The 14958-nt window shown below is 42.3% G+C and overlaps 1 protein-coding gene across 1 annotated transcript in view; it reads right to left on the bottom strand.

Annotated features, from left to right (window-relative positions):
• SNX7 (sorting nexin 7) overlaps positions 1-4105 on the bottom strand; it is a 102476-nt gene extending 98371 nt beyond the window's left edge. The window contains exon 1 of the mRNA XM_054449080.2: positions 3857-4105. Within this exon, the coding sequence (XP_054305055.1) occupies positions 3857-4102 (246 nt within the window). The 5' untranslated portion in view covers positions 4103-4105. The remainder of the gene's footprint in view (positions 1-3856) is intronic.
• Between the last annotated feature and the right edge of the window lie 10853 nt (positions 4106-14958).

Genomic DNA, 14958 nt, shown 5'->3' on the forward strand with positions numbered 1-14958 from the left:
ATTAGCCGGGCATGGTGGCGCATGCCTGTAATCCCAGCTACTCGGGAGGCTGAGGCAGGAGAATCGCTTGAACTCGGGAGGCAGAGGTTGCAGTGAGCCAAGATTGTGCCAACACACTCCAACCTAGATAATAAGAGCAAAACTCCATCTCAAAAAATAAACAAATAAATAAATAACCTTTTCTGAAGAAATGAGTGATTTTTTTCAAAAGCCTTGCTCAATCATGTCATTATAACTGTGATTTACCATAAACACAATCTTAAGTCTTTCATTATTCTTATAAAACTTGTAGCTTCTATTAATCATGGTTTTTTCAAAGTGTGTATAAACAACATACTAAATAATTCACTTCATGGCTTTTTTGGAGACTGAAATGAAACCTACTGTTTGGTACCTTCCAGAACTTCCTTTTGCCCATTATTTAAAAACAATATTTACCTATCTCTAGTTTCGGGGAACCATTATTGCATTTCATGATTTCTCAAAGACGACTAGTGGTGATGAAGATGATTACATCTGTAAGTTCCCTGACTATCCTAGATGATATATATCTCACTTTATGATCCCGAATATCTTTAAAGAGGCCAATTAGAGCTATCACTTACTGAGTACCAGATAAGCATCTCAGTGCTTCACTGTGGCCTAATCACGTACACTGTATCCACAGCTGTTTCTTTTATACAGTATTCAATAAAAATAAAGGCAATTTATTTTAATTTATTGTTTTTCCCCCAAAGAGGAGGATTTTTTCCTTTAAACGTGAAGAAACTGGCCCTTTTTCTCCAGTTAAATTTTTTGGAAGCTTCATCTCATTGTGACCTAGTTCTAAAATAATTCTTAGGCTCTTGTTAACATTTGTGTATCTTTTTTATTTTTTTTTATTTTACTGTTTTTGTATGATTGGTTCTGTTCTCTTCCTTCTAACATCTATCCCCGTTCTTTTAAATCAATGTTCTCTGCATTCTCTTGAAGTCTGGCATCATTTTCTTCTCACTGGATTATATGAAAATTCAGAACAACTTTGTTTTACTTTCCATCCCTCTTGATTTATATTGCCATTTAGAGTTTGTCACATCTTCCCACCTGGACTATAAGATTGTGACAGCAAGAACTAAATCTTGTATTTCTTTTTTTTTAAAGCATACTTAACACAAAATTTATATTTGCCATGTACTCGTAATATGTTGTGGAAAAAAAAATAAGAAGAAGTTGTTTTGTTCTTCTTTCGAGACAGTCTCACTCCGTCACTCAGGCAGGAATGCAGTGGCGTGATCTCTCAGCCCACTGCAACCTCTGCCTCCCGGGTTCAAGCGATTCTCCTGCCTCAGCTTCCCGGGTAGCTAGGATTAAAGGCTGCCACCACCACACCCGGCTAATTTTTATATTTTTAGTAAAGATGGGGTTTCACCACGTTGGCCAGGCTGGTTGTGAACTCCTGACTTCAAGTGATCCGCCAGCCTCAGCATCCCAAAGTACTGGGGAAATTTATACTCTTTAAAAAGCTTCTGGAAGAGTATACCAGACACATATTCACAAATAATCTAAGGGAATAAGGGGACTATAAAGGTGAATGTAAATTAAATATGTAGTTTGCCAATCTCAAATTACTAAAGGGGAAGGACAGTCTGCTTCATAAGTAATTGTGAGATTCCATCCTAGGGTAGGCTGAACAGCAGTGGTGTTTGTCTTATAGAGGAGCAGGCAAGGAAGGTAGTGGAAAGGGAAGGCCACGTGGAGCAGGCTTTCTTAAATTTGCTTGCTTAACTACAGATAACGGTTGAGAAATTCAACTTACTGAAATGGATGAAAGTGGCTAATTTTAAACTTTTCCAACTATTCTTTTTGGATTTTCACTAATATTAAATCTTTGCCTTAATCTATGTGGGCAGTTTCTACAGAAGTTGTTCTTAACTTTTTCTAAGCATCCAACACGCGCAGTTAACACTAACAAGCAGGGTGGACCCAGGTGTACGGGCTTTTAGAGTTTGGAAGGTCCACTTGTAAAAGAATACAAAATTAGGTGGAAAAACAAATTATTCAGAATGAGAAAAGAAATCTCAATAAATGATTGGAGCCATGGAGATCTAGATTCCTTAGTCTGAGAGAGCTTTAGGCAAGTCACCAGAAATGCTTATTTAGAAATGCTTCTGGTTGGGACCTGTCATTTCCTTCCCACCTAGAACATCTGCAACTCCAGCAACCCCCAACACGCCCAGAGGTCTAAGCAAACGAATAGCGCTGAAGCTTCAATTTCACTAGCTTCACCTTGGATCTGCCTCTGACAAGAGGACCTCATTTAAACATTGATTCTTAAGTCAGCTAGAACACTTAGAATCTGGGGAAAGAGAAACCACTCGACAAGTTTAAAACAATCCCAAGCACTGTGGCTCAAGCCTGTAATCCCAAGCCCTTTGGGTGCTGGAGGTAGTAGAATCCCTTGAGGCCAGAAGTTTGAGTCCCGCCCCGACAAAAAAAAAAAAAAAAAAGAAAAGAAAAAAAAACAGAAAGAAACCCCGATGATTCTGATACACTATTGCTATTTCCAACATCCCAACCCATTCCATTTTGAAAGTTTCACAATGCATAACCATAGACTAATATTCCTTATCTAAACAGCAATGTTAAGAAGGAAAGAAAGTAAATAACCAACTGGCCATCTGTCGTTGATCTGAATATAAATTGTGGAATATAAAAAAGCAGAGTTTACCTTTTACAACTAAACATAAAACAATTCCATTGTTTTACTACTTAATATAAAAGTCAAGAGCACAAAACTGTGATAGTCTGTTTAAATATTCGGAATACAAACCTGGGCCTATCATTCCATCTAACCCGAAGTAGATAGTGTATAAGTTTTATATACTCCTCTTTGGAGTCAGAGTATGCATGTTCACTTCCTAACTTTGGTTTGCTCTCCCAGAGTAAATGCGGTGGTTAAGCAGGTCGTTTGCTTTACCTAATATCTCCAGGTAACATTAAAATCAACAGGCTTATTAGTAATGAATACAGCGTTGTGATCTGAACTCAGTTCTCTCAGCAGCAACTTGCGAAACTGGAGTGACATTCAACCTCCCTGCAAAAAAGGTATTTTTCTTTTCTAAAACCCTTTAAGAAATTACAACCACCAGTCTACACGTACCAAAAGTCTACCACTAGCCCCCACAAGTCAATTTCCCTCCAACTGTAAAATAAGCAAATAAAAGCCTTTGGTCCTAAATTTCCCGGGGGCAAGGAAAAACGAAAGCGCTGGCTGTGGGTTGGGTGGCAGTAGCTGACCATCTGAAAAATCCTTAGCTCCTCAGCGGAGGAGCTTCCTGTTAGAAACAACCGTTTTCTCCTGTTCAGGGAGATTTCCTAGAACCTATTCCCACAGGACCCGAGACTCACCCAAGTCTCAAATCCACAACCAGCAACACTAAATTAAGAATAATTTCTCTAAACTCGGCTGATCTCTCCCCCAGAGTTCAGGGCTGGCCTCGCCCGAAAAGCAGCTGGCGGGAGCGGTTTCGAGCCACCAGCCTCCCAGGTTCGGGAGCTGCCGCCAGGAAGATGTCAGAGAAGCAGAAAGGGAAAACAAATCGCAACTTTGCAGACTCCACTAAGCCACAGCCCCGCCGAACGGAAGGTCAAAGTGCGGAGGAGGGAGCGGCTGCGGTTTGAGGCCCCGAGGCGACGCGGCCCCGGGTGCGGCCAGAGCTGGCAGGCGGGGTCCAGCAGCCCGGGGGACCTCACCCGTCCCCAGTTCAGAGCCACCGCCCCGGGAGGGCAAGCGCGCCGGAGGCAGCCGTCGGCGCAATGTTGGCAACTCCCGGAGTTGCCTTGGAAGTTTCCCGGGACTCGCCGCCGCCGCCCTCACCTTGCTGAACACCTCCAGGTCGTCCTCGTCCTCGTCCAGATCCAGCACCTCCGTCTGCAGCAGGGCGGAAGAGCTGCTGCTGCCCGGGAAGGGGGCACCGCCCCCCGGGCTCTCCCCATCGGCGCCCCCGGCCGGGAGGCCCGAGGAGCGCGCCTGCGATGCCCGGCGCTCGCCCTCCATCCCGAGAGTGCGCGCCCGGCCGGCCGCCGCCGCCGCCGCCAGCCCGGCTCCCCCGAGCGTGCCCATTGGCTCCCGCGTCTCCTGCGCCTCCCCGGTCGGCCCCGCTCCAGCCCCTCGCCCGCTGCGCAGACGCGGAACTGCCGGGACCAGCGCTGGCCCGGGCCGGGCGCATCCCCACCTGGCCTGGGGCGGGCTGGAGGGGTGGGACTGGGACTCTCGGATTCTGGCTAGGTTGGAGAAAGGGTTGGCTGTAACCTGGAGAAGAGGAGATACTCAAAAGTAGGAGGTGGGCCTCCTCGCATTGACCCAGTCGGGGGCCACCGAATGACGGTTTCCGCAGTGGCGGGGTCTGGGAAGAAGCCACGGAGCGAACCGTCCGCTTTGCGGGACCCGCAGCGAGGCTGGAAGGCACCCGACCCAGCCTGCCAAGAGAAAAAAAAAAAAAACCAGCAATAACAATACTGTATTTCCTGTATTCAGTGGTTGCCTTTCTTCTTGGTTGTGATTTTCGAGCTAATGTAAAAATAAAGACATGAAAACTTCCCCTGTTTTGTTAATTGATTTTTGACCCAGTGACTGGCCTGTGCGGTCATTTCATTGTTGAGCCAGGAAAGCTGAGCTTTGCAAACTATTTTCAGCCACTTTCAAATGCATCTTTACTCCTGGACGTCTTCCTGAAGTTAATGAGCAGAATGTTACCAAGACTCAAGGACAACTAGCAAGTCTGGAAAATTGCCACCGAGAAATAATCTTCAGTCCTTGCATTGCCAAGGCAAAGCTTTAATTATTTAACTGCTTATCATTCAAAAACAAAACTAAGTTCCAAAACTAATGGAAAATTATGCCCACGTTGATATATTTTTTAATTTATCTTCAGGTTTTATTTACTTCCGTCAACCCCACCTCTTTTCTGTAGGCCCATTTAAAAATTTTTGAATACATTAAGTTCTATGTAAGAATTCCTTATTTGGGGAAATAGAGAATATCTTTATTTCTGATTAGAGGCAAGGCCTTAATAATATATTCTATCCTAATCATTCAAATGTATTCCCATTGATTTCAGACGTGCACCCACCCTTCAGTCAGGTTGGTCACTGCCCCATGAGTATCCACATTTGTTCCTGTGCTTGATGATTTCTGTACTTTAAATGCCATCTCCTGTCCATCCTTCAGAAATTAAATATAGTCCCATCTCTTTCAGAAAGACTTTCTAAATGACAGTCTGTTCTCAATTTAGCATTTAATTTTATTCCAGCTTGCAGATTGTATTTGTTTCATGTACAAGTTTTCCATTCCTTAGTAAATGATAACATTTTCAGGTTGGGGATCCTGATATGAATTAACCACAGTATCAGATGTACTCTCAAAATGCTCTCTGCTAATTTCTGTAAAGAATATAAGTTATTAAAAGACTTTATTTTTTCCTTGATAAGCTTATTCTGACTAGTAAGGAAGATTCAAGGTTTTTCTAATTGCAATCTGAACCAGGAAATTCTTAATAATGCTGTAACTCACAGAATTGCCAGAAACCATAGCGAATGGGCTCAGAAAATGGGCAGAATAAAGCAAGGCTGCACAGCTTGGATTATAGCCAAAAGCCAGGCCACAGAACCAGTGGTACAGACATTGCTGCTACCATTGCCTGATACTGGATGCCACACCATCTTCACCAGTGTCAATATTGTCATTAACACTGATGTTACTGGACTTCAGTTGCTTTCCCTGGCAGCAGTACCACAGCTGCTTCTGAGAACTTCCCTGCTATTACTGCCACAAAAATGTCTCCATCGCCCTGTTTCTCTGTGTTGATTTTTCTAGTATTAAAACCCTGGAGAGTATGTGTGCTTGGCCAATCTGGCCAAGTTTCATGGAAATTCCTAAGGCAGAGAATTTTCTAAACATGGAAAGGCCATATTGATGCTTGTCAACCAAAAAGAAGAACAATAGGAAGAGGGGGAGGATGAGGAAGAGGAGTAGGGAAAACCTGACTGTAATTTGCCCCTTTGGCTGTCCAATTAATATTGCCTTTCTTCACATACTCCCCCTACCTCCATGCTTTGAGCACCTGAGCATGCAGTTCACAGCCCCTCAAAGGGAGAAAATCCCCAACCTACTCATTATTAGTACAACTCCAAAGCAGTATGTCTATTCCTCCTGTAGTCTCAGCTTCCTATTAAGTGGGACTATCACTGGGTTTTTTTATTTGTTTGTTTGTTTTTGAGACAGAGTCTCACTCCCTCGCCCAGGCTAGAGTGCAGTGGCGCGATCTCTGCTCATTGCAACCTCCGCCTCCCGGGTTCAAGTGATTCTCCTGCCTCAGCCTGCTGAGTAGGTGGGACTACAGGCGTGCGCCACCACGCCCAGCTAATTTTTTGTATTTTTAGTAGAGATGGGGTTTCACCATGTTGGCCGGAATGGTCTCGATCTCTTGACTGCATGATCCACCCGCCTCGGCCTCCCAAAGTGCTGGGATTACAGGCCTGAGCCACCGTGCCCAGCCTATCACTAGGTTTTTTAATGGAAGAATTCTTATTTGGGTACTAAAGCCTTTAAACCAGCATAGTCCAAAACTTTGAGTACAAATATAATATTAAGAGGAGCCCTACCCACTCCTGTCCTGTTTAAGAGAAATAATATCATACATTAATTTATGGTTTCATGAATATACATCTTGTCAAAAAGCTTTCTCTCCCTTATACTTTCCAGATGGGATCTCTTCAGACCATAACTGGATCTTTAATATTCCATTCCACCATCTATGAAGTCTGCTGTTTCTAGTAATGGGTTTTGTGATGAGACGTTACCCCATGGGCATTGCCCAAAGGCTTTACTTCTTTTGCTAGAAATTGATTTAACTAGTTAGAAAAAAATATAATGTGCAAAATCTAATGAGGAATAGACCACTCAATAAGTTCATGGATGAGCGTGTTGAGGGAAATCTGATGAGCAGAAAAAGCAAAGCCATTTGACTTTTCCACTAAAGACAAATCATGGCATCCTCCAGTGTGGCAGGGTAAGGGTCCTGCATAGTTGCTGTGGCAAGCTGAGTGCTCAGCATTGGAAGTAGCCAATTATCCTTTAGTGAGAGGAAATCCTTATTTTTGAGCCAATGCATAGCATAAATCCCTGCCACCATGGCCACTTGGTATGTGAAGCCATAGAATAAGCACTGGAGTTTCTAGAAAAGCAGTAGGATTAACATCCACAGGAGAATAAGCATTATTGTCAAACTTATTTTTGATGACAAATTCATCAAATGAAAAGGCTTTTTTGGAGAGCATTGTTGTGGGCTACATACAAATATGCTTTTATTCTAGGGCCATTCCAAGAAACTCACCCACATACATTTTCTCAAACCTTCTTGATCCCGAGATCCTACCTTGTTTCTTCTGAGTCTCATCAAGTCAAACCTCTAGCCTTTGTCCTGGAAAGAGCATAGAATCCTCATTCTAACTCCCCTTTGAAGCATAGTGGGCACTTTTGTATACCAAGGGGAGGATTTCCCTTGTCCACTGCCCTTTTGCACTGCAATAACTACTAACTGATTCCCGCAAATGATAAAGATCCATCTGTAAACCAGATTTGGAGTTTTTACCCCTTAGTTAACTGTTCAGATAAAACTCCCTATGAGATCATAGGGGTAGACCTGCTGAGAGCAAGAGCCAAATGCTCATGCAATGTATGCTTATAGGACCACTTTCAAATATAACATTTCCACATGAGCATGGCTTGCTAAAGGAAGGCTGGTTCAATTTTAGGATTTTTTTCATTATAGCACCCATTTCATGAGTAGCTGCTTGGATCACATGGTCACCTGATGTCACATGCTTATGTATCTAGTTGATATTGTTTGGCTATTTGTCCCCTCCTAAAGTTATGCTGAAGTGTGATCCCAAATGTTGGAGGTGGGGCCTAGTGGGAGATATTTGGGTCATGGGGGAGGATCTCTCATGAATGGCTTGGTGCCCTCCCTGTGGTAGTGAGTGAGTTCTTGCTCTATTAGTTCACACAAGAAATGATTGTTTAGAAAAACAGCATAGCATCTATCTCTCTCTCTCACTCTGACTCTTTTTCCGAATCTCTCTCTCTCGCTCACTCCCTCTCTTGCCCCATGACATGCCTGTCTGTGCCCCCTTTGCCTTCTGCCATGAGTGTAAGTTTCCTGAGGCCTCACTAGAAGCCAAGAAAATGCTGATGCCATGCTTATACAGGCTTCAGAACTGTGAGCTAAATTAATCTCTCTTCTTTATAAATTACCGAGCCTCAGGTATTCCTTCATAGCAACACAAAACAGACTAATGCACTCATCTTTTCCAAAACCTGGTAACAAGCCAATGGCTGGTTTCTTAAATCTATCAGAGAGAGCACATTTTGCTCTAAAACATTAGTCTTTTTGATTTTCTTTCAGAACTTGTCACAGGCCCCACAGAGTATCCTTATTCTCTACAGGCTCATCAGTAATATTAACAGTGAAAGGTAGGCCAGGCGTGGTGGCTCACGCCTGTAATCCCAGCACTTTGGGAGGCCGAGGCTGGCAGATTACGAGGTCAGGAGATCGAGACCATCCTGGCTGACACGGTGAAACCCTGTCTCAACTAAAAAAAAAAAAAAAAAAAAAAATTAGCCGGGCATGGTGGCAGGCGCCTGTAGTCCCAGCTACTCGGGAGGCTGAGGCAGGAGAATGGCGTGAACCCAGGAGGCAGAGCTTGCAGTGAGCCGAGATCACGCCACTGCACTCCAGCCTGGGCAACAGAGCGAGGCTCTGTCTCAAAAAACAAAAAACAAAAAACAAAACAAAACAAAAAAAAACCGGGGAACGGTGGTGAATGTCTACTTGAGTCAGACACTCTTACAAGTGCTTTATGCATGGTCACTCATTTTATCTTCACAAACACCTTAGGATGTAGATGCTATTATTACCATCCCCATTTTACAGATCAGGAGACTGATGAACAGAGAAGTTTAGTAATTTACCCAAGGTAAGTAATAAGTGGGAAATAATTTACTCCTCACTGAAAAGAATGTTATATATGTTGTCTTTAAAAATAGAAAAGAGGCCAAATATGGTGGCTCTTGCTTGTAATCCTAGCACTTTGGGAGGTTGAAGCAGAAGGATAACTTGAGGCCAGGAATTCGAGACCAGCCTGGGCAACATAAGGAGACCCCATTGCTTCAAAAAAAAAAAGAAAAGAAAAACTTTTTTTTTTTTTTAAATTAGCTGTTGGTGGTGGTGCATGCCCATAGTCTCAGCTACTAGGGAGGCTGGGGTGTGAGAATCTTTTGAGCTCAGAAGTTTGAGGCTGCCCTGAATTATGATTGTGTTACTGCACTCCAGACCAGTGACAGAGTAAGACTCCAAAGAAAAATAAAATATAAAGGAGGATTTATAAGGATATTCAGGGATTCTCAGCTCTTGGAATTTAGCAGAACAGATAATTCTAAAATTCTTCCACCACCAATCCTGAAGAACTGTAATAAGAATCTTTAAATTCATGGTTGAATTTGCAAAAAAGTAATTAACTTTAAGGATACAATAAACAAAGTAACCTTATGTGAGAGAATGAAATTGGTAAATATTTGGGCAGCTAGTCTGCCTGTCCCCAGGGTGAAATGTGTAGGATTGGTCTCAATAATCTAAAGGTTTGTGTTTGAACTATCATAGGAATAAGGGAAATATAAACTTATAAGAGATTCAGTCAATAACAATACTCTTTTGGATCAGCCTGGGCTCCACGTAGGAAAGATATCTGCCCAAAAATCTTACTCATGGTTTGGGAAGTAAGCACAGTTCAAAATATTAAAAGTGTTCTTGAGTTAGTGATATAACTGGGGTCTCTGGCATAATCAAATAAAAAGATCTTTCTCAACTTACTCTCGACAGTTTCAACAGATAAAACTATACTGCAGATGAGATCATAATACATAATTTAAAGCATTCAAGGAAACTATCATGGATCAGAAGCACCATATAAAACTTTTAGGAGTAGAGCCTCAAAGAACTTTAAATAATCAAACAATATACAAAATATAAATTATTAAATAAATAAAAGAATAACTACAACAGACTATAAAAATAACCAAAAAGTCTAGAAATGAAAAGTAGAGTCAGTATGCTGATTGTTAATTCTTTGCCTCTCTGCTCCAAATGGACTCTCATTGCCTGCTCTGTGATAATGGAGATGAGCCTTATAGATATTTCTCCTTTGTCACCTGTCAAGATGTTAAACATGGTCAGTAGAGGATCTGGAGGCATACTGCAGAAGGAAAGGTTTTTCCTCTTCCTGTTTCTGGTGTGCTCTCTTACCAGTGTCCTGCAGAGAGCTCTTTTTCTCCATTGTTCAATGTGAGGTTCCTGCAAGGCAAAACTTTTTATGGTATTTGACTCACTATCAGACTCACACAGCTGTGTTGGCATAGTCCCAGATATTGTGGGCCTGCCCCCAGCCCAGGTTGCTGCACCCCCTCCCTCTTCTTAGTCCCAGGCATGGATACACACCAGGGACACTGGAGTCCAGCCATTCCCTGATGTCCATCAAGCACAGTAGCCTAGAGCTGACCCAGTACACTAGACTCCTGAAGAGGAGGTCTTTGTGAGGCTCCTGAGTCTGATAGTTTCCAACAGGCAGCAGCTTCTTCTGGCATCTAACAAGTTCTGAGGCTCAACACCTACCAGAGGGTAGATTTCCATTGAGTCCTACCACGAGGTACTTCACTGACTTCTCCAACATTCAGGAAGCTAAGTTGGAGCTAAGGTGGTGACATCTGGATCTCACTCCTAGCAAGAAAGGGCTTGTCCGTGGGTACTTATCTCAGCACTATGGTTAGTGGTCACATTTTATATTATATTTGTGTACTTTTAGAATTATTTTGACTCTCATTAGCCAATTCTTCATCACTCCAATTCCCTGTTAATAATGCTTTATATTAAATTTTGCCTCCTCAAATGACTGTGTGATTTTTATTGCCTGATTGGACCTGGAACAATACAGAATTGCTACCAGGAATGGTCCCAGAAGATAGACCTGCAAAAATGGCATTTTGGGAATCTCCTTACAACCAGGTGACTGAGGAAGAAAAACCTTGAGCCTGGCATAGAGACAGGTCTTCACAATATGCTAGCACCATCTGAAAAGAGCAGCTGCAGCACTGCGGCCCCACTCAAGGGTAAACCTGAAGGGCAGTGGTGAAGGAACATTGTCTCAGTGACCAGAACTTCAAGTGTGACATTTGGTCATCTATATGTCTGGAGAGAGAGATGGCTAGAAATACAGGTTCATATAATGCATGGGTAGTTGCAGATAGTTTAGTTGGATTGTCAAGGACTCGGAAGGAACAGTTTTAGATGATTAGTCAAAAGGCAGCTTACAGAAGAAGTATGTGGGTTGACTTTTCAGAATGGCCACAGATTAAAATATTTGTGAATGTGAAATGCCCACCAGAGGGCCACTACTGCAGAGGTAGCTTTAAGTGGATAGAATTATGCACTCCAGGATGTCAGTCAACCTTTCTCCCTAGCCATTATATTCTTTGTTTAATGGGTCCACGAACTAAGTGGCTATAGGGGCAGGGATGGAGTCTATGCATGGGCTCAATAACATGAACATCCCTTTACCAAGGCTGATCTGGCTAATGTAACCATTGAATACCTAATCTGCCAACAGCACAAACCAACACTGAGCCCTCAATATGGCACCATTCCTGGGATATAGGGGCCAAGCCAGCCAACTGGCAGTGGGTTGATTATGTTGGATCTCTGCCCTCATGAAGTAGGTAGAGATTCATCGTCACTGAAATGAACACAATCTGGATATAAATATACCTTCCCTGCCATTAGTGTTTCTTCCAGCACCACTATTTATGGATTCACAGAATGTCTTATTCACCACCATAGCATTCCATAGAGCATCACATCTGATCAAGGAACTCACTTCATGGTGAAAGAAGTCATCGTGGGCTCATGCACATAAAATCAACTGTTCTTACTATGTATTTCATAGGTTGGAAGCAGCTGGCTTGACTGAAAGGTGGATTGGCGTACTGTAGACTCAGTTGTGCTGCCATTTTGGGGACAACATCCTGAAATAATGGGGTTCTATCTTAGAGGATGCAATGTACACTTTGCATCAGAGTCCATTATATGGTGCAGTCTCTCCCATAGGTAGAACACATGGGACCAGGAATCAAGGAGTGAAAGTAGGAGCGACTCTTCTTGCTGTTACACTTAATAATCCACTTGCAGAATTTTTGCTTTCCATCTTACCCCTTCTGGCCCAGAAGTAACTCATGTTTCTTTTGCTCATGACTCATTGGCCAGAAATGATTGCGCAGCTTCACTCAACCTAAAGAGGGTCATGAAATGCAGTCATACCCTGTGCTCAGTAGTCAGAGGGTCAAAAACACTTGAATAGCACAAATGACAGTTACAACCTAAAAGCACTTAATTCTAAGTGATTAAAATGAGGTATAGTTAATCTGATGGAGCGGCTATAACCCTAAGCCTGTGATTAACACCCAATTATTCTGCAAATGGACAGATCTTTACATGAAACTCCTTACTGGCTTACAGAACTCAGGCATGTATTTTAAATTATTAGCTTCAATTTTCCCATCAACAAAGTAGAGATAATTGATAATATATATTCAAAGGTTATGAGAATCAAAGAAACTAATATACGTGAAATCATTTGTGAACTAAAGACCTATATCAATTTTAATTGTGTTATTACTATTACTGTTAATATTATTAATTTCAGTAGTACCATATGGTTGCCAAATTTGACCCATAATTTCATTTGGACTCTCTAGCAATAATATTTGGGTTAGTTCTTGTAATGTAACATAATGCTTTGTAGCTTTGACTAGAATATGTGCTTTGTAAAAAGGTTTTCCTTACTATTATGGGAAACTGGCAATTTCAAGTCTTCTGTCATTTACTGTAACAAATAAATAAATGTATCAGAATAATAAGATAACATGATTTTAAACATCTTTAGACTAGCAAAACCCAAAGGATATGGAATATGCATGTAATTCCGTGACCTATTATGGCCTGCTTTTCTCTTAAACTGGATACAATAATCCTACTACCAAAGAAAGGAATCTAGGAATGATTTTCTTTGAAAACAAAAAGCAAATTTATTATTTAGCAAAACTGAAAATACAGAGTAGGGCAAACTCTAAGCGCAGTGAGATAATTGTTCAGTAAATATTACCTAATTAATTCTATAAATGAACTAATTTAAATATGGCTTAATATTGCCAAGCTTTTTTCTAAAGTGTTGATGTTTTTAACTTAAAACAAACATTTAGCTGTTTTTGAAAGCTTCTCAGATTCACTGTACTCAGCTTCCATGGACAGACTCACAGGACAGATCATTGCTATCACAGAATTTCATTTAAGTAGTACCAGTGTAATGAAAATTTATCTGCTGTTCATTTCATTACTATAACAAGAGTTCCTTGGAATGTATTTCCTTTAACAAAACTTTAGAAAAAATTGTTTTAATAAATCATATATATTTGTTGGTGGCCTTAAGTGAAGGTGTGTTAGAATATAGAGGAACTATATCTTAAAAGCAAGACTCTGACATTTATTTTCTTTTTCTTTTTTAAAAATAAGACTTATTTATATATAATTCACATAGCATACAATTCACTTAAAGCATACAAGTCAATGGTTTTGAGTATATCCACAGAGTTGTACAATCATCACCAAAATCAATTATAAAACATTTTCATCAACCCCAAAAAGAAGCTCTACACTCACTAGCAATCACTCCTATTCGTCCCCAGTCCCAGCCCCTGGAACTGCAAGCCTACTTTTTATCTCATACATTTGTCTATTCTTCACATTTCATATCAATGGAATCATATAATTGTTGTCTTTTGTGGCTGGTTTCTTTTATTTAGCATAGTGTTTTCAAGGTTCATCCATGCTGTAGCACATATTAGTACTTCATCCTTTTTATCACGAAATAATATATCTTGTTGTATGGATATACCACATTTTATTTATATTTTCATCAGTTGATAGACATTTACTTTGTTTCCACTTTTTGGCTATTATTAATAATGTTGCTATGAATAATTCATGCAAGTTTTTGTATGGACAACTATTTTCATTTTCCATGGGTACATTAGGAGTAGAATTGCTAGGTCATATTGATGACAGCAATGACCCACCTGGAGCAGTTGCTGCAAAGACACTGGCTGCAGCTGGGAAGGCACTACTGGGGATGTGCACTCCACAGGCCAGCCGGAGCCAAGAACAGGAAGAAGCCCCGCCCCTTTCTGAGTTGGAGGGGTGGGAGCCCCGCCTCCCTGGGCAAGCTGGAAGTCCACCTGCCCTGGCAGACTCAGAAATGCCTGCTCCCACTGCCCAGCCTCTCCCCCCTCCCAGTGCCACTCCAATTTTGGTACAAAGTTGAGGCCAAGCCTGGGCCCTGTCCTGGCCCAGCTGGGTGTGCGTGCACTCAGGGCAGTGCTGCCATGCCAGGGCCCTGCTCCCTTGGCCCCCTCTCTGGACTTTGGGCATCGATGAGCACTGGTTGGAGGCTGAAGGGGAGCTGAGGGTGGCTCAGTGTGGGCCTGCAGGTGCCCCTCAGCACGAACAGCCTGGGTGCCAGGGACATTAGGTTGATGGCAGTGGGAGGCAGACAGGCTCCTGGGCAGAAAGGGGTGGGTCCCTGGTAATGCCTCACCTTCAGGCCTGGGACAGCCTGAAGCCTGGGGGCCAGGCTACCAGTTCCATGGACCAACGTGAGAACTCATGGTGCTTTTTCCCAGCCATACATGGCTGCCCACAGAGCAATCAGCATGTACTTCCTCCCACCTGAAGCCCACAAAAACCCCTGACTCAGCCAGACTGGGGAAGATGTCAGGATGAACTGCCTGCAGAGAGGAGCTACCCACTGTTGAGTTTC

Source organism: Pongo pygmaeus, chromosome 1 (genome assembly GCF_028885625.2).
Source record: "Pongo pygmaeus isolate AG05252 chromosome 1, NHGRI_mPonPyg2-v2.0_pri, whole genome shotgun sequence".
In the NCBI taxonomy this organism is placed as follows: Eukaryota; Metazoa; Chordata; class Mammalia; order Primates; family Hominidae; genus Pongo; species Pongo pygmaeus.